Below are 20,505 nucleotides of genomic sequence, written 5' to 3' on the forward strand. Positions count from 1 at the left end.
AGTGATTTCCATACACACACATCTTCCCTGTTCCCTCGGATTGCATTCCTCCCTCTGCGCAGTTTCCAGGATGGCATTGGCCTTTGCTGCAGTGGCTTCTAGAAACTCGGAAAAACAGGTGCATCACTTGCCAACCTGCAGTTAGCTCACAGCTCAGTAGTTCTTCCTTGACCCTAAAAATCAGAATCCTAGCCACATATGTCTACTCAGTTTATCTGATAATTCAATTTCTTAACCTGTCTTAAAGATGGAGATCAGTGTGAGTCAAATCCTTGTTTAAATGGTGGAAAATGCAAGGATGATATTAATTCCTATGAATGTTGGTGCCAAGTTGGATTTGAAGGAAGAAACTGTGAATTAGGTAAGTAACTTTTTATTATTCATGGTTCAAAGTTTCCTTTTTAAACCAGATGAAACAGGAAATTGAAATATTTATATACCATACATTTATCTTAAAACACACTTCAAAGCTTATAAACATTCGCTTTCTCTGTAGTCAGTTTCCAAGGTATGAATTCAAGCTAATATTGAGTGGTAATATCCCATTCCCTTTACTTATTAATCCTTAATACAGTCATATGTGCTCAGTACCATTATTATTCCCATTTTATGAACATTAAAGGACTGCAGCACAAACATAAGAGGTATAAATGGTTGAGCGAGGAAGTGAACTTCAGCTGAACTGTACACAAAACTCTGAGAAAACTGCACCCATAAAATGGTTTGAACTTGTGACTGAGTTGCTGTCAATCTAGGCAGGGGCAGTGGATAATCTACAGACCTGGCCAAAACAGGCTCCCATGTAATAGGAACTCTTCCAGATGAACAAAGCATTTTATAAGTTAAATTTGTTATAAAGATCAGAGATTGTTCCTCAATCAACAGTATTGATTATATCAAAGAGTAACAAAGGAAAAAAGTAACTTGCAAATGTAAGATTTTGGGGTTTTTTTCTTCTCATAGCCTAGAATATTTCTTTTTTTTGGGATTTTTGTGATTTGCACAGTAAAACCCGAAGTCCTTCTCCTACTTGATTACTGCCTCTGGAAGCAGTATTGCTGACATTGTGACTGAGAGAAGCATATGGTACCAAGAAAAGATTTTGCACTCTGAAATTCTAGGAGAATAGAGGTTCAATCCAAAGGAAAGAATTTAACACCACAGGCTACATGGCTAAGGATAAAGAGTAGAAAAGTATCAGGACACTATTAAGGCAGTATAGCCACCTCTCTGACAGATGAACAAGGCATAAATGAAATGAAAGGCAGCAGCTGCACTTGCCCTATTGAGAAAGGGGATGAAAGTCCCTGTCATATTGTTCAGTACCAAGGGGAAGTTCATTGATCATCTTCCTTTGAAATCTGAAAGATCTCAAAATAAAAAGAAAAGTTGAAAGGACAAAGGAATTTCAAAAGAAAGAATGAATGCAAGTGGGTGAACTAATATACTCAGGCTGGACTTCCATTTGTTTAGGGTCCCTGGTGTAGCAATAAACCACTGTTTGAGTTCTACTCCTGTGGGTGTGTTAATTGGCTCAACATCTCTAAAGTGCCATTGGTTCTGAAAGATCATCATTCCAAATTCAGACTTACTTAGTGAAATTTAGTCCTCATATTCCAGATATATACAGGAATACTTTGAGTAGTTACTCATTATTGGATCAAATGATGAAACTATTGGAGTGTAGGGAATGGATAACTCAGTCTGTTATAATTGAAGGCCACAGAGTAGTAGATGATCATTGCAAATGTAAAGGTTGGGATGGAAAGATGGTTCAACAGTTAAGAGCATTGGCTGCTCTTCCAGAGGAACTGGGTTCAGTTCCCAGAGCCTACATGGTGGCTCACAACTCTCTGTAACTACAGTTCCAGGAGATACAAAGCTCTTTTTTGGCATCTGCAGGCACCAGATATGCATATGGTACACAAACTTACTTGCAGATAAAACTTACCCATACATATAAAAATATAGTAGTGAAATAATTTTAAATTTTAAAATCATGTCTCTCTAGTTTGATTTATTTATTTTTATTTTATGTTTAAGGTTTTTTTTTTTTTTTTCTGCATGTATATCTGGGTACCATGTGCATGCAATGCCCAAAGACGCCAGGAGGTGGCATGGGATCCTCTGGAACTGGAGTTAAAAGTGGCTGTAAGCCTCCACATGGGTTTTGGGAATGAACTTGGTTTGTTTGAAAAAGCAGCAAATGCTCTTCACCAATGAGCCAGCTCTCCGGTTCTCTATCTTGTTTTAAAAGACAGACAGTTTAAGAGGAGGAAGAGAACAGCCTCGAGGAATGTGAACATAAGCTCAGAAATGCTCTAACAATATGTGGGAGGTTACAGTCCATAGGGAAAAAGTGCTAAATCTACAAATGGCAACATCTCAATGCCCCTTGGTTCCCACATTTATGTTTGGTCAGGGCTCTGTAGCTGTATTGCAGCCACCACCACACTTAGCCTCTGGGGTATATTGATCAGATCCAACCAATTTGATAAAGGGTTTTTTAAAAAAATCTTTTCAGCTCAGCTGGTTCAGAAACAAAATGGAATTCTGTCAGAATGCTCTTTATCTCAGACACTAGAGGAGAGCAACAACAAAGCATGTACAAACTCCCATTTAAGCTTCTTGCCTCAAGCTGAACTGAGCAAGAATCTGAAAAGTCACTAGGCGGCACAATGTATAGGTGTGTGTGGGCCCATGCCTCACCTTGTGTAGGAAAAACAAAGATTTCCACTATTGTGATCTTTTGCTTTCTTTTCCCCTGTTCATCAGAGCTCCTAGTCAGGGGAATGAGAAGCAAACATTGGGGCATGCTTTCTAGTTAGAAAACAACAAGAATTAATTGGCTACTGTCTGCCTTTGGCTAGAATAAAGATCTCCGGATTTCCTCTGCTACAGAAGAAATCCAAGTATCTATCACCAGGTAGATCAAGGTCTGCAAGAATCTAGTCATCTTTTCCTCCTAAAGAATGCAAGAAACATTTCCCAACAGAAAAACAGAGTGGGAAGAAAAAATTACAAAAGAATATTCTCTGAGGTTGTTTTATGGTTTGGGGTTTTGTTTGTTTTTGTTTTTGTTTTAATTTTTGCAGGACACCCCAGACACAACTATCTCATTTATTGTGTATTTTTGGAATGGGAAAAAATATTTCATTTAGCTGAATAACATCATGTTTTTCTGGCAAACCTGTTAAACAGAACAAAATTTTGTTAAGGCTGTGATGAGCAAGCTGGTGCTGTCAGAACCAAGGAAAACCCATACCCAACCTAGTGCTTGACATCTAAGTGCTCAACAACTGATTAATGAGTTCTGTTCTGTTTCTCAGGTCCTGCTCTATTGACCTTTCCCCTGAAATTTCTTGTGCTATAATTCTATTTCTAGAATCCCAAGCCTTTGGCTGCAGGGAAAAGGCTGCTGACTCTACAGCAATACATCCCACCACATGAACCAACCAAGCCAGGGATCAAGAGTAGCAGCAACATGCTGGCCCAGAAAGGGCAATGGCAAATAAGAAAATGATTGAAAGGTCTGGTTGCTTAACCAAGGACACAGAAGCAGAATAGAGAAATCACACCAAGTTTACTCATTCCCGTCACACATGCCCTGGACACTACAAGTTTGTTCTCACCACCTGCCTCTGTTAACTTATCACAATCTCAATATTGATGGAACATTTTCTACACACGGTATTTGATTTGGCTGAACACTTCAGTATTGCTTTGTAGCAACGATATGATAGCTAGGAACAAGAAAAGAGCCAGAAATGTTATCGACACTCATGAGGGGAAAGGTCTTAAAAACTAAATAAATGCAAAAGAGCAGATGCCATCTTTTTTCATCATGTACTTAGTGGGTTATTGGCAGCAAAAATGAAATCTCAGGTTGGTTCTTTTATTCCCTTCTCTTGATAACAGTTTTTTTCCTCTCCTGATTTACTGGACTATCAGTAAACACTATGAACTATTTATCATATGAATGTTACACAGTTAAAATAAATAAACATACAGAAAGGATGCTGGATATGGAGGCAATATGCAAATACCAATTGTATTTATACCAGAATAAATAGAAAATAAGTTTTGGGATGGAGTGAAAATTAAAGTGTTTAGTAATAAAAGTAAGATGTACAAGTATTCTAAACACACTCTGGCTTCTGTGGATATCTACACACACATATGCACATCAGTATTTTAACAAATAATAGAATAGATGGATGAAAATTGTATTAATACAATGGACTACTACACAGCAATGTAAATGAACTACTGCTATACAAAAGCATATATATGAATCTCTTAAATACATTGCTAAAAGAGAACACTATCTATGCTGTTTACATAAAGTTCATGAACTACCAAAGCTATTTACTCTGTTTGAAGCCCACGTAGTGATAACTTCTGTAAAGGAGGAAGGGTAGAATTATTGGGGGAGGGAACATTACAGGACTTGTGGGGGTTGTAATGTCCTATTTACTAACCTGTGCAGCATTTGAACAGGTGCATTTACTTTGCAAAACTTGACACAAAAGTTTTATTGACTTTTCTGAATTTGTATTATGCTTAAATCAATAGGTTTCTAGTTGTAGCTCATGATTTAGCCAAAGTACAATATCCAATTATTTGGTTATACATAAAATCAAAATGTGGCCAACACCATCTTCATGAATTACTGAGAATGTTATTTTACCTCATTTTCTACTCTTAACTCAATGCTCCCAGGTTGTTTCAACTTATGTTTAACCCACACATGAGCCAGTAGTTCTGTATATTTTTTTGAAATGTTTATCAGATAAGCCATTAGGGTTTTTTTTTCTTTTCTTTTCTTTTCTTTTCTTTTAGATGCAACATGTAACATTAAAAATGGCAAGTGCAAGCAGTTTTGTAAAAACGGTGCTGATAACAAGGTAATTTGTTCCTGCACTGAGGGATACCAACTTGCAGAAGACCAGAAGTCCTGTGAACCAGCAGGTCAGAATCTAAATAAGTTCTTTTTTATTTATTTATTTATTTATTTATTTATTTATTTATTTATTTATTTATTATGTATACAGCATGTATGACTGCAGGCCAGAAGAGGGCACCAGATCTCATTACAGATGGCTGTGAGCCACCATGTGGTTGCTGGGAATTGAACTCAGGACCTCTGGAAGAGCAGTCAGTGCTCTTAACCTCTGAGCCATCTCTCCAGCCCCCTAAATAAGTTCTTTAATGAAAATCTCTATTTGGATCTTTAGCGTTTGAACTACCTTATTTTAGACATTTTTAAAGGTTTATTTCTTGTTATTTTATATGTATGAGTGTCTTGTGTGCGTGTATGTATTATACATTGTGTATACAATGCCCATGGAAGTAAACAGAGGGCATCAGATCCGCTGAAGTGGAGTTACAGAGGCTGAGTGAGCTAACATGTAGGTGCTTCCCTAACCCTCCATAACACCAGTTAAATAACCCAGGTTCAGTTCCTCTGCACAAGCAGTCAGTGCTCTTAACCACTGAGAAATCTCTTCAGCCCCTAGATTTCCTTATTTCAATACTTACTTGTATCTACTCCCTTTTGAAACTGAACAAAAGCTTAGTAGCTTGAAGTGAACAAATTAAGTTTCCAAATGGCACCATTGCTTAAATTCAGTAATTATGTACAGCCTGAATTTTTTTCTGAGTCCATGCTTTTTCTATGATTTCTATAGCACAAAGAAATGGGTTTGTGTGATCTCTATGTGCAATATTTGAGGTTCAGCATATCAAACTAGTAATATGTTACCACAGCATAAAAGACATATAAATACTTGGCTGACTTGTAAGTTTCCAGTAAAAAGATGCCAAGTGTTAAGCATAAGTCTGTTGGAGGCCGAGTTAGTTCAGTCTATTAAAGTTACTTCCTGACTTGAGTCCTAAACTGGGTTTCTATACTAGCTGTCGGACTGGATCCAGCAACTGTTTATGCACCCCTAGGCTGAGCCACACCATCTTCACAGTAAAGGGCAAGGCAACGTTTCACAGATGTGTGAGCATGCCACTATGTTGACAGATAATCGCTGTGTTTAGAACATCTCCATATACATTGCTCACCTCTGAAGCCATAGTTTTGATTGGTGGGGGGAGAGAGAAAAGCTTTGCAAGACTAAAAGAAGGAGAATAGAGTGCCTGGTGTGCCAACATGAGGACCCGAGTTCAAATTCCCAGCACATAAAAGCCAGGCAGTGTGAACCCATGACCCCAGCACTGAAGGGAAGGTGGAAGATAGGACCAGCCCGAAATGGTGAGCTCCGGGTTCAGGGAGAGATCCAGCCTCAAAAGTAGTTTAGAAAGCAGAGAAATAAATGAGGTTGCTTGCTGTCAACCCCTGGCTTCCATGCATACAGGCTTGGGCTCTCACACCAGCACACATATGTGCCCATACACATATACCACACTTACAAATAAAAAAGAAGTACAATTTTGAAGCAAGCCAGATACAATTTCTCTTGTGTTTCCAAAGCAAGATTTTTTTTATTAAATTGGTACATTCAATTATGAACCATTCCTCTATAACTGTGGTTTTGATACCTATCTCAGTAATGTACCAGGCAGAGGAAATTAAAGAGAGGCCCAGAATACAAGATTGTGTCTGCTACAAGTAAAATGAAAAGCCTTTGATGCTTCACCTTCTGCCGGTCCTTCCTTCTGCCTGCTTCTTCACATACATTGCCTTACCACAGCTTGCCTTAGGGGTGTGTGTGTGTGTGTGTGTGTGTGTGTGTGTGTGTGTGTACGTGCATACACATCTGTTCACACTTAACATTAAAAAGCTAACTTCCAATGAAGGCAGCTGGCACAGAGGCTTAGTCCTTAGAAGCTCTTCCATGCTCTAAGAGAGGAAAATGAAAATTGAAAAGCATCTCCAACTATTAAGAGTTCCATTTGAATGTAGCCTTAGCTTTAACAGAGGAAGTAGGCCAACCTTAAAATAAGCTGTCCTGCCTTTTCAAAGATAATGGTCCCTTTTCTCAAGCCATTGTTGATCCTGTACATTTATTCATGCGTATTTTAAACTAATTTCCTATTTTTCAACCACAAACTGCCTTCATGATACTTAGCCATAGCTGGTTGCTATAGAAATGTCTGGTATATGAAACGTAACTAAAAGGAGAGGAAACCATGAAAATGAAGTGTGAGGTGACTTTGTTTGGCTACAAATTTCCATACTGGTGGCCCCCAGTATATCAGTAGATGATTTGTTGGGAAATAAGTCAAACCAAGCGGGGGAAAAAGATGGTAAGATCTTAGTAAATATGGCTTTGGTTATCATATTAGTAACCTATACCTATTTGGTAAATTTTGGCAAATACAACTGAATCACAATGAGCTCTCTTCAAAATTCCACATTAGAATCTCTGGTGCATTAATAGTCTACAAAAGAGACCCTGTTAATAACATGTAATGGAAGCCCCTTGTATCTTATCCTAAAAGGAAAGTTACATAGCAGATTTCCTTCCCTTCCAGATTTCCAGTCGTGGGAAGGGGTCTTGGAAGTAAGACTTTAATTGAGAAGCTAGATAGAAAATAATTAGATTTTTTTAAAGTCTTAGTAAATTTGATTTCAGAACACCTATTTTATTTCCATAAAGATGGTGGATTCCAAAGCTAAATGATCTCCCCCATGGAAGCATTAAAACTTTGCATGAAAATAACACAGTCAGCCTTTTAGTTTGAAATTATATTCATTTTTTAATGTAGATGGGCCTACTTTTCCAAAGTGACAGCAATGAATGAGCTTCATTGTCAATTTTTGTAATGTAGTTCCATTTGCTACTGTGAAATATCAGAATATTCTCCTTTTTTTTATTTCTGTAGTTCCATTTCCATGTGGAAGAGTTTCTGTTTCATACAGTTCTCAGAAGCTCACTCGTGCAGAGACTATTTTTTCTGACATGGGCTATGAAAATTCTACTGAAGCTGAATTCATTCTGGATGACATCACTGACAGCACCATTCTGGATAACGTCACTGAAAATAGTGAATCATTGAATGACTTCACTCGAATTGTTGGTGGAGAAAATGCCAAACCAGGTCAAATCCCTTGGCAGGTACTCTATATTGATAGTGTGTTTAAAAGCTGGAGTACAGATGGCAAAAGACAGGCCAGATAAGGAACAGTGCTAGGACATTAGAAAGACCTATGGGAATTGTGAGATGTACTTAGGTAGATTCCATCACTCAGCAAAATAAAAACCCCATAGGTAAGCATCTGGTCAAAGACATGTCCAGGGACAGCTACCAGATGAGGTCAAAAAAGAATTTGGTACTAAACAAATAGCACAGTAGGATTCCAAACAACTGGTCAGCAATAGGGATGTCTGTAAATGAGTGCTCTCTCTCTCTCTCTCTCTCTCTCTCTCTCTCTCTCTCTCTCTCTCTCTCTCTTCTCATACACACACACACAGACATACACATTGGGGCTCACAGAACACCTTTAGTCCCTGGGCAAACTAGTGAGTGAGAAAGTCTCTAGGCCCAGACAAAGTGATGGGAATAAAGAAAAGGACTCCCATGGAAAGGGTTAAGGCAAAAACTAGTTTCTGAGAATAAACATATGAGGCCTGATCTACTGCCACATTTCTCCAAGTCTGGCAGTATGTACAGATCACCAAGAATTTGTTAGGCATGCAATCTCACACTCCATCCCATTCCCATTGGATTCGAACCACTAGAGGGAGAGGCCCAGCAAGCTGGGTTCAAAGCAGCCCTCCAGGTCATTCTGACATATATCGTAGTTTGAAAAGCCACTGTACTGAAGGAAGCACACAGAAACCAGCTTCCAAAATGCCAAACATTGGACTCTACATAGTCTTCCAAGTGTGTTCTGCACACAAACTGCATGTACAATATTACCTGTGTGTATTTTTTTGTATATAACCAAGAGTTAGATTAGTAGCAAAGCACAGGACTTAATTATCCATTCAACCAAAGCCTCAGTGATTCCATTTGTGAGGGAGACAGGCCACCTCCTCCCACCTCAATACAAGGAGCTAGTCTGTTCCTTACATAAAATTGGGCTGGCCCATAAGATAATCAGCACATGTGGTTACTTAAATTAACTGGTTAAAAGATTTGGTTCTCTGTGACTTCTGCCACACTTCCAAGGAATAATGGCCACATGTGGTTGGTGACTATTATATTAGACAGGACAAGTATAAAGAGAATATTTCCATCATTGCATGTATTTCTGTTAGTGTATATATCATGGTTTAGTCTATTTTAAAACTCCTTAGGCCACAGTCATAATTTAGAAGCGATTTCAATGATTCTTCACACCAAAATATTTTCTCTAGTGAAGTAAGGACTTTTACAACATCAGAGACTGATAGTTTGGATAACACTGCAATCATCAAATTAGTTACAATTTAAGGAACCAAGGTCAAGTAGATGGATTCATCTAAATTTCAGGTTTAACAACACTAGAAATTTCTGAAACAAGCTATGAATCCTAGCTGTGTGTCTATCCAGGAGTCTTCAAAATGTCTGCTACTCTGCCATATACTTGGGGACAGAAGAAAATCATACAGACACTGAATATGTAGACAATAAAATATCTCTGTATATACATTTATATACCCTCTATCCCTCCTTAAAGGCACCTTCCCAGAGCTACTTCCCTTATGCCCCCATCATCCTTTCCTTTGCTCTCCCACATCTTTATTGCTCGTCATTATCCTTGGTCAAACTAACCCTCTCTAGTGACCTTTGAACAATCTCTCTTGGATTCAGACACCGTAATGTTTTCATTCTATTTAACATCAGCGTAGCTAATTCTATTTTTTGTGTGTGTGTTCTTGTGTATTTTCATTCCTTATATTTCCAATGTCCATGTACAAGGTGGTTGCATTAGTTACTTTTTTGTTGCTGTGATAATGCACCATGACCAAAGGCAACTTAAGAAAGGGAGAGTTTACTTGGGCTTATGATTGCAAAAGGATAAGAGTCCATCATGGCGGGGAGGCATGGCAGCTGGAGGTCACATCTTCAACCACAAACATGAAGCAGAAAAATGGAAGTAGGGTGAGGATACAAACTGTCAAAGCCCACCCTAGTGATGGGCAGGCAGGCCCTGCTCTCCAGACAGCACCACTAGCTGGGAACTGAGTGTTCACATACCTGAGCCTATGGAGGGGATATGTTCTATTTCAACCACCACAGTGGCCATAACAAAAAAAAAATCTTGTGACAGTGACCCTCGATGTGCCAGAGGGGCATAAAGCAATTTTATCCAGGGACTTATTAACAAAGACTATCATTTCCTCTTTAAATAAGGCAGAATGTTTTTAATCCCAAGATGTTTACATTGAGGTCTTAGCATTGCCACCCTTAGTAAATGAAATGGCAAAAATATGGGATGGGGGAATATAGTCTCAGTTTAGTCACACAGTCTGGAGTTCCCACCCACTCCCTTTAGAGCAGGTGCTTAGCAGATACCTATGCATAGCAGACCTTGGATTTTCTTTTCAAGTAGAAGAGACTAGTAGATGGTGGCTGCAGCTCTGTGAGGAAGAATATAGTGGTTCTGAAACATGAGACATCACTTGCAACTGTCACCTAGAAAAGTGTCTCAAATTGCTGATGTTTCCTAAAAGCCTTTCCAATCAGAATTGGTTCTTTTGTCAGGCAAGTCAGTGGGAGAGAAGAACAAAGTGAGCACTCAAGTGAAGAAATCCCACAAGGAACAAAGAATTGACTTTCATCAGGAATCACCAATAGTTGGAATAAACTAGACATGTTTCATCTGTTAAAAGGTTTAGGTGGGGCTGGTGATATCTCAGTAGTAGCGTGCTTGCTTAACATGAGTATAGCCCTGGGTTCAAGTCTCAAGTCTCAGTAGTACACACACATACAGAGAGACAGAGACAGAGACAGAGAGAGAGAGAGAGAGAGAGAGAGAGAGAGAGAGAGAGAGAGAGAGAGAGAGAGAGAGAGGTTTAATTTGGACATTTAGGTGAGCTGTCCACATCTTACCAACTGGAGACACCTGTTTCTTTGTAGACTTACAGGGAGAAGCTGTGAAGCTGTGGCCAAGTGGTCTGGCCTCAGTTAAGAAGCCCTTTCTGAGCACCTGGCTTAGTTGTTAGGCTGGGCCGGTTTAACATGAGACTTATTTGAGCAAATGTTTTGGAATTGTCAACAGGCAGAGCTCTTTTGATCCCAGGAGCAGTGGTTCTAGCTTGAGGGTCACAGAGTGTTCATCCATGGTGAGAAATCCGTGGGCACAGGCTAGGGGATTTCAGGGAGCCTGGCCACTGTCATTTCTCATCTCTCATCTCTCATCTTATTCCATGGCTTCCACTTATTTTGCCTGTCTAGGGGCCAGGGCCTAAGTGGCCTGTCAGGACAAGTTGACAGAATTACTTCCTTGGAAATCTAGGTGTCCTGAGCAGCACAGCTACCCAATTCAGGCTCAAATTCCTCCCCTCCCCTCCACCCAGACCGAAGATGCAAACCAGGCAGAAGTCTTTCCTTCAGGTTCTCCTGCAGTGGGATCAGAGCTCCTTTGAAAAGAAGCAGGGACTCTAAGGAGCATTTCAGGGGATGAGAGGGGAAGCCAGAGAGTTAAGTGTACCACACATTAACAGAAACACACTTTTCTTAGAAACTGTATCTAGCCAACTGAGAAACTGAATCAGCTATATAGGAAAGAATGAAAGCTTTGGAACGAGAGGGAAGGAAAGGCAAACTCTACCGCCTATATTACTAGATCACTTTCATCAACAACTCCAAAGTAGAGGTTTGAGGAAACCACACAGTGCCTGTCTAGAGCTTTCATTTCGTTTTTCTCCCACAGTCGTGCCTCATCCAACAGCTCTGCGCATGCGCATGTGCACACCTTTTCTGCTTTCTGCTAAGGTCTGTGTAACCCTGTATAAGAAATACCTGATCTTTTTCAAAGATGTATTTTTATCTTATTTTTGTAGTTTTGGCATAAATATCCTCCTTAAACATCTTTATTTTCCCCCTTCTCGGCTTTCCTCAGCTTGGTCCCCAAGCTGTCATTGAAGCAACCTGAGCTCTTTGCTTATGCTGCTGTCTGCACAGATCTACTCCTTCAACTAGGTTACAACCCCATGACAGACACCAAACTTAAAATATTAATGAGCCAGAGATGTTTTCTTTTACGTGCCGGCCATAATTCTGCAGAAATGTTTTACTTATCTATGTGTGATAGTGCACATCTTTAATCCTAGCACCTGGGTAGAACAGGCAGGTGGATCTTTGATTTCAAGGCCAGCATGTTCATCACAGTAAGTTTCAGGACAGCCAGGGCTACATAGTGAGACCCTATCTCAAAAACAAAACAAGAGTTGGGCAGTGGTGGCTCACTCCTTTACTCCCAGCACTCAGGAGGCAAAGGCAAGCAGATCTCTCTGAGTTTGAAGCCAGCCTGATCTACAGAGCTAGTTCTAGGACAGCAAGTCTATCAAAGAAACCCTGTCTCAAAGAAAGAAAGAAAGAAAGAAAGAGAGAGAGAGAGAGAGAGAGAGAGAGAGAGAGAGAGAGAGAGAGAAGAAAGAAAGAAAGAAAGAAGACATCTTACTTGAAAAAGACAACCTTGTATTATTATTCCTAGCTCAGATGATGAAATACAATTAAGAGAAAAAAAAAAAGAAAATAACACATGCAATCTCACCTACATCTATAAAGGTAGTTTGGACAGACCATTTGGACTATTAACCTGCAGTATTGTTTAATGAAGTACATATCAATGGCCATTGTATTTAATGGTTGTAATTAAACCAAAGTGAGTATTCCTTGTGTGCTCAACAAAATAACCTACTGCCATGAATTTGGTGAGCAACATCTGTGGTACATCACGTACCTTGCTTAGTATAATAGAAAATATGGAATAAATGGTGTTATTAAAAAGCTAGAATAGATAGCAAGTGAGAATAAAAGCTTTAGTGAACTCACGGGGAAAGGCTAGGCTGGAGTTAAAAGTTAAAGAGAACAATGAGACAACAGCTATTGTCATGGGCTGCCATTGCCATGAAGAGCAGAAATACAGATTGAATGTATTTTGTCATTGTATTTAGGTATGTTGGAGATGGGGGCTGTTAGAAGAAAGCTCCTACTAGACTGTGACCATGAAAATAATTGACAGATCAGAATTCAGATGCCTTGCTCAGAACATATGCTTTCCTATTTTTCCCCTTTATTCTCTGAAGTCTTACAAGAACTTGTCCTTGCCGGGCGGAGGTGGCGCACGCCTTTAATCCCAGCACTTGGGAGGCAGAGCCAGGTGGATCTCTGTGAGTTCGAGGCCAGCCTGGGCTACCAAGTGAGTTCCAGGAAAGGCGCAAAGCTACACAGAGAAACCCTGTCTCGAAAAACCAAAAAAACCAAACAAAACAAGAACTTGTCCTTGGCCAAGCAGACAGCTCATCTTCCAAGTAGCTAATATTTAGATAGCTATGATCCTGAGATGGCCAAGCAAACATTCCAAACCATGCATTTGTAATATTTTAATTGTAAATATATCTTAGTCCTTTTTTTCTTGGCAAAGATGTTTGCTAAAATTTCTAATATCAATTAGGGATTGGCCAAGAATGCTCTTCAGACTTAAAAGGACACAACCATATTTCTCAGTCATCCACTGGAAAGCAGTAGAATCTCCAGGCATCAATCCTTTGGCAGAGTCATATAAAATATATTATAGTCTATGTGCCCAGGGGCTATGGATATCTTTCAGGTTGACCTCTCTAAGCTGAGAGGTGTTCAATAATTCTATAATAGTACCTAAAAGAGAAACAGCATTCCATTGTGGCATGTTAATTCTACTTCCAGAGAAAGAAGATTGTAATATTCAGGACCAACATAGAACCATGTTACCCAAATTTACATGATGGTAAAAATCATTTGAGATATGGATCAGCCACATCATCTTTTGAACAGTACATTTGTACAGTGCTCTATACTGAGAAGGGTCTCATATCAAAGGCTTAAGTATTTTGTATTTGTGTTCCATAACTGAAGTCTAATGAGACAATAGAACAAGTGCTGAGGACCTGGAACCTTGGATTATTGTAGTCACATCTTTTACCTCCTACCCATAATGCCTCATAGAACCTACCTCTCCACACACTTGCCCAGTGACCATTACCATCCCCCAACCAATGGTACTCAGGCAAACTTCTCATCATTCAACCCAAATGCCATTGCTACACTCTTCCTGGCAGGGTTGACAAAGGCAGAGTATGTCAAGTGCACATACTCTATACCATTTAGGGAAAGGTGCATAATCACATAGCATCTCTGGACCCAGAATATGCTTCTGCCAGCACACTCAGATAAGGAAAAGAGGCTTCCAGGTCCCGTACACATTCTAACATGGAAGTGCATTTGTTTGGGAATCACCTCTCTCCCTTGATGGCTAGTCTATCAAGGGAAGACTAACATACCCTCCCCTGTTAGGAATGGTATGAGGTGTGTGGGGGATATTCTGGAACTAGCAGACAGTGGAATATCAAGACTATGTTTGCTAAACTGCAGACTACAGGCCCTGGGCACCTGTGAAGGCTTGCAGTCAAATATCCCCATGCCGGAAGGAGTATAGCACTAAATAAGTTTTAAATGATGGGCTATAAAAGCTACCCTAGAAGAAAAAAGGAATGCTTTCTATTTCAGTATCTTCAACAATTTTATCCTGGCTTTAGAACAAGGGGACTCAGATTTGTGTTTCCCATTGGCCCTTCCAAAGTACATTCTCAGGCTGAGTGAACATTTTTAAGCATAACAGTACTTTAATTTCTTAGCATGTTCTTTTTTCTTTTTCTTTTTTTTTTATTATTATTATTATTATTATTATTATTAGATTTCTATTCATTTTACATACCAACCACAGATTACCCCGTCCTCCCTCCTCCTGCCCCCAGCTTTCTCCCCCAACCCACCCCCCATTCCATCCCCTCCAAGGCAAGTTCCCCTATGGGGAGTCAGCAGAGCCTGGTGCATTCAGTTGAGGCAGGTCCAAGCCCCTCCTCCCTGCACCAAGGCTGTGCAAAGTGTCTCACCATAGGCACTGGGCACCAAAAAGCCAGCTCACGCACCAGGGATGGGTCCCAATCCCGCTGCCTGCCTGGAGGCCCCCTAAACAGTTCAAGCTAAACAACTGTGTTGCTTATCCAGAGGGCCTAGTCCAGAACCATGGGGGCTCTTCAGCTATTGGTTCACAGTTCATGTGTTTACACTAGTTTAGCTAGTTGTCTCTGTACTTTTTCCCATCATGATCTCAATGTCCCTTGTTCATAGAATCCCTCCTCTCTCATCAATTGAACTCCTGGAGTTCGGCCTGACACCGGGCCATGGATCTCTGCCATCTGCTTCCATCAGTCACTGGATGAGGGCTCTATGATGACAGTTAGGGTATTCAACCATCTGATCACCAGAGTAGGCCAGTTCAGGCACCCTCTCGACTATTGCTAGTAGTCTGAGGTGGAGTCATCCTTATGGATTCCTGGGAACTTCCCTATCACTCTGCTTCTCTCTATTCCCATGGGGTCTTCATTTATCATGATATCTCTTTCCTTGTTCTCCCAGTCTGTTCCTGTTCCAGTTTGAACCTCCCGCTCCCCTAAGCTCTCATCCCCCGTCCCTTGCCCTCCATTACCCCCCACTTCCCAATTTGCTCATGTAGATCTTATCCATTTCTCCATCATTGGGCAATCCATGCGTCCTTCCTAGGGTCCTCCTTACTAGCTAGGCTCCCTGGAGCTGTGGGTTGCAGTCTGGTTACCCTTTGCTTTACATCTAGAATCACTGATGAGTGAGTACATACCATGTTTGTCCTTCTGAGTTACCTCACTCAGGATGATATTTTCTAGTTCCATCCATTTGCCTGCAATCCTCATGACGTCATTGTTTTTCTCTGCTGAGTAGTACTCTACTGTGTATATGTGCCACATTTTTAAACCACAAAGATTACCAAGCCATGAGAATCCAGATTCACTAGGTATGTAACAGTTTTCAAAGGTAACTGTAAGAACTGTAAGAATATTCCACTTTGTCCAGTCCTACCCACAAAATATTCTCATTAAGTCTCTATGAGCCCCCAAATCTGTTTTTTACCAGAAACTGAGATTTTTCTACCACATTTGATTCTCAGACCGCCTCTGAAGAGATTCTGAATGCTCAGAAACATAAACACTGGGGCCAGGCAGACTGGGGGGAGGGTGTGAGACACATATACCACAGGTCACATGTGGAGATCAAAGAACAACTTGCAGGAATCAGTTCTTTCTTTCTATCACGTGGGGCCCAGTGATTGAACGAAGGTCATTAGGCTTGGTGGCAAGTACTTTTAGCTACTGTACCATCTCAGTAGCATGAGTGGTTACGTATCTTTAAACCTTAGTTTGTTCATTGAGAATGGATAGAGCAATATTCCATAATGTATTGTGTCTGAGTTACAAACATGTATAAACAATACAGTCATTAGCCCCAAATAAATGCACTCAATAAATGTATAAAATTAGGAAGATTGTTAAATCTGGGTGGTAGAAATGCTGGTGTTTATTATATCATTATTATGTTTTTCTGTATTTTTGTAATTTTTCAAAATATAAAACAATAGCTAAAAAGAGCCAGAGAGCCTGAGAGTGGGAAAGAGGGTGAAAGGGCTGTAATAATTGGACGAGCCCGTCGGGACCTTAGATACAAAGCCAGTGCTTCAGTGTCCAGGACTCAGCAGGTGGTCAGTAAGCTGAATTCAGGCCCAGAACAAGTCCTTCAAAAGGACCATCTCTACCCCACATGCAAGGAGACCAACATCCCTCTGTCACGTTTAGGAACAGTCTTAGCTGAAGGGCTGCTTATGGCTTAGGCAAAGGGCATCAGTTTACAGAGGCTAGTGGGCTCCTGCAAAGTTTACTGAATGCTGAGTGCGCCCTCTAGTGTCCATGCTTCTCAGCTTTATCCTTGAAAATGTGGATCAAGAAGGCCTTTGCTTACAATGGAACTGAAATTCTCTAAGTTGATTTAGATGTTGATTGGGTAAAAAACAGTGATGGTCCTCTTTGATTATGATGTGAATATGGAAAAAAGAGAATGGATTAGCCTCTTATCTGCTAATGTCCATGTTTAATGCAGAACTCCAGGCACTTCTGTCCACATTGTCTAAAAATCAAGTACAGCAAAGCAGACAGTTTAGAACAAGGACAGCCTACATAGCAAGCTGGCTATGATTAGGGGAGATGGAAGGAATGTGCAAGTCCTGCTGGTGATCAGCACATAGGTGACTAGTAAACACAGACCCTGTGGAGTCCTTAGCCCTCATTTCATAATATTCTCATTTGGGAGGCTTGAAACAACTCCTGAGAAAACTAGTCATTTTTCTCTTTCAAGTGACCTATAGAAAAGAGATGTCCTCATACAAGGCAAGAGACTCAATAGTAATTTAATTGTTCATCCTGCAGAGTTAGTATTTCACCCCATATTCACTGTATCTCCTTGAAAAACTTGTGCCAGCAGACTCTAGATAACATGGGAAAAGGAACTTAAGGACCCCACATCACACACAAAAAACCCACTCCTCAGATTTGCCTCACTTGGAGCGCTATCCCTACCATACTATCTCTCATTCTGCATTTGCTTCAAGATCATTATAGAAACAGCATTTTGGTTTGTGCTCCAGAAACACTAATTCATCTGCAGAGCTGACACTTTCCAGAAATCCTCCATTTCTGCCAGCACCTAGAAGCCAACTTTTACCTACTCCCGCAAACAGCATATGTATTCATTTTTCTCTGGATCAAATATCGTATGCAGTGAGATTCTTAATTTCATTTCCACAGGTCATTTTAAATGGTGAAATTGAGGCATTCTGTGGCGGTGCCATCATTAATGAAAAATGGATTGTAACTGCTGCCCACTGTCTCAAACCTGGTGATAAAATTGAGGTTGTTGCAGGTAAGTAAACAAAATAGATAATAATTGGCAACATCAGTGTATGATGGACATATGTATTGTACAAAGGTCCAATAAGATTGTTACTGAATAAATTGGGCTAATGATAGAGGGGCCATAATCTCAAATTCTAACTTATTCTAGCTTCCAAGCCCCAGAATTCTTTTTGTGAACCCATAAAGCACTCTCAGCATTGTACAAATATTTTTTGATGCATCAATTTCCCCACCCACTATATTAGATCATTGAGAGTTGGTTGCTAGTGATCAGTGAATCCAAGCAGACTGTAGACCCATGGGAAATGTGTTTATGCAAAAGACAATAAATTACAAGATTTGTTTTCAACAGGTGAATATAACATTGATGAAAAGGAAGAGACCGAGCAAAGGCGAAATGTGATTCGAACTATTCCTCATCACCACTACAACGCAACCATTAATAAGTACAGCCATGACATTGCCTTGCTGGAGCTGGATAAACCTTTAATACTAAACAGCTATGTAACCCCTATCTGTGTTGCCAATAGGGAATATACAAACATCTTCCTCAAGTTTGGGTCTGGCTATGTAAGTGGCTGGGGGAAAGTCTTCAACAAAGGCAGACAGGCTTCCATTCTTCAATACCTTAGAGTTCCACTAGTTGACCGAGCCACGTGCCTTCGGTCCACAACATTCAGTATCTATAACAACATGTTCTGTGCTGGTTACCGTGAGGGAGGCAAAGATTCTTGTGAAGGAGATAGTGGGGGACCCCATGTTACTGAAGTGGAAGGGACCAGTTTCTTAACTGGCATTATTAGCTGGGGTGAAGAGTGTGCAATAAAAGGCAAATATGGAATATATACTAAGGTTTCCCAGTATGTCAAATGGATTAAGGAAAAAACAAAGCTAACTTAATTAAAAAAACTATTTTTGAAGGCTATTCACTAGGATTGGAAATAGACCAAGCCCTTTACTAACTAGTCATTTTCCACCTCTTGTTAAATTTGAATATATAAGTTTATAAATACTGATTTTTCTCTGTGCAGATGAGGATCCCATCTAGGATCTATATTGTACTAGATCAAGTAGGTTAGCAGATATAATCACTAGAGAACTAGTTTGGGAAGAGATTTTACTGTTTCCATAAGTGCAGCCCTTGACAAAATTAGAAAGGAAAGTTTTCCATGGTGCCCATCAGGAAGGATGGTCCTCGACTGTAGTGACTTACCTGGTTCTCCCTTCTTAGCTGCAATCCATGTTTTAGATCTTCCTTGCCTCTCTCAAGTTTATTGGTTTTCTACCAGAATCTTTAGCCCATTTAAGGCCAGAGGCACACAGGAGCCGCTGATAGGTTAAAATTCATCAAAAGCATTACTTCCTCTCCTGTTTTTTTTTTTCCTGAATCCTGTATCTTTTCAAACTCTCAACCCCCAAATCAGTGTTCCCCGCCTCACTCCCACTCTTCCTTTCCCTAGCCATTGGAGGAGGAAGAGGACTCCTTTTAAATGTCATACACATATATACACACCCAGCAAACCCATATTTGCTTTCAGTTTGGTCTCAAACTTACTTTTAATAACATGGGGATAAGGTGCACTACCTACAATCATAAGGGGAATTGCCCCTTCAATGCACCACCCAGGATAGTTCCCTAAGAATGTATAATTGGTGATCATGGAGGCCTGACTAGGGATGGTTCCAAGAAGGCAAACCCACATGTCATTGCAAGTATAAAAACAATGACATTGATCAAAATGCATCGCCTCCTGTCTGAAAGAAATCATGGTAATAGAAAGTTAATGATGAGCCAGACAGAGTAGTGAACGCCTTTAATACCAGCACTTAGGAGGCAGAGGCAGGTGAATCTCTGAGTTTGAGGCCAGCCTGGTCTATAGAGTGAGTTCTAGGACAGCCTGGGCTACATAGAGAAACCCTGTCTTGAAGAAAAAGAACAAGAAAGAAAAAGAAAAAAAAGATGAATTCAGCCATGTAAGTTCACTGTGTATAGTAGCATATTGGTAAATATTTAAGCAAGGGCTCTTAAAAACAACTCAGAACCTTATTTGTAGCAACTACTCATCTCTATGGTATAATCTTGGTAGATTTCAAGCTATTAACATGAAATTACTAAACAAGGGAGTTGAGAAAACATACAAAATTGATCTAAAACAATGCTTTAGTCAGTTTTTAACCTAGAACTAGCTGAGTTCTCAAGGAATATCTTAACAGTGTGTGTTCAGCCTTCTCCAGTGCCAGTCGACAAGACAACCAACGTAAGTGTCATGTCTCCTACAGCGGGCTCAAGGACGGAGTCATTGCAAATGGCCAACTGAATTGCCCATTTCTGGTTTTCAGCTCACCAATGAGCTTTGTTCTTATAATTAATCTTGCTATATTGAATTTTCTAGAGGGTAACTGACTGTCCAACACGTTTTTCATCTGGGACTTAATGAACTTGTATTTTAATTCATATTATGGATCTCTGTATAAACTTGTTTGATATTGAGTACTCAATGATGCATAAAGGGGACAAATGACAAAAGCATGATTTGAACCCCTTGGCACTGTCACCTGCCCCCATCAAACAAACCCTACT

At 40.1% G+C, this 20,505-nt stretch overlaps 1 protein-coding gene across 2 annotated transcripts in view; it reads left to right on the forward strand.

Annotated features, from left to right (window-relative positions):
• F9 (coagulation factor IX) overlaps window positions 1-18,824 on the forward strand; it is a 29,460-nt gene extending 10,636 nt beyond the window's left edge. Inside the window, exons 4-8 of one of the 2 annotated variants that reach the window (XM_059251383.1) lie at window positions 248-361; window positions 4,843-4,971; window positions 7,837-8,069; window positions 17,817-17,931; window positions 18,277-18,824. In XM_059251383.1, coding sequence (XP_059107366.1) covers window positions 248-361; window positions 4,843-4,971; window positions 7,837-8,069; window positions 17,817-17,931; window positions 18,277-18,824 — 1,139 coding nt within the window. The remainder of the gene's footprint in view (window positions 1-247; window positions 362-4,842; window positions 4,972-7,836; window positions 8,070-17,816; window positions 17,932-18,276) is intronic. The other variant, XM_059251384.1, reaches the window with a different exon arrangement.
• Window positions 18,825-20,505: the final 1,681 nt, after the last annotated feature.

This window comes from Peromyscus eremicus, chromosome X (genome assembly GCF_949786415.1).
Source record: "Peromyscus eremicus chromosome X, PerEre_H2_v1, whole genome shotgun sequence".
Taxonomy (NCBI): Eukaryota; Metazoa; Chordata; class Mammalia; order Rodentia; family Cricetidae; genus Peromyscus; species Peromyscus eremicus.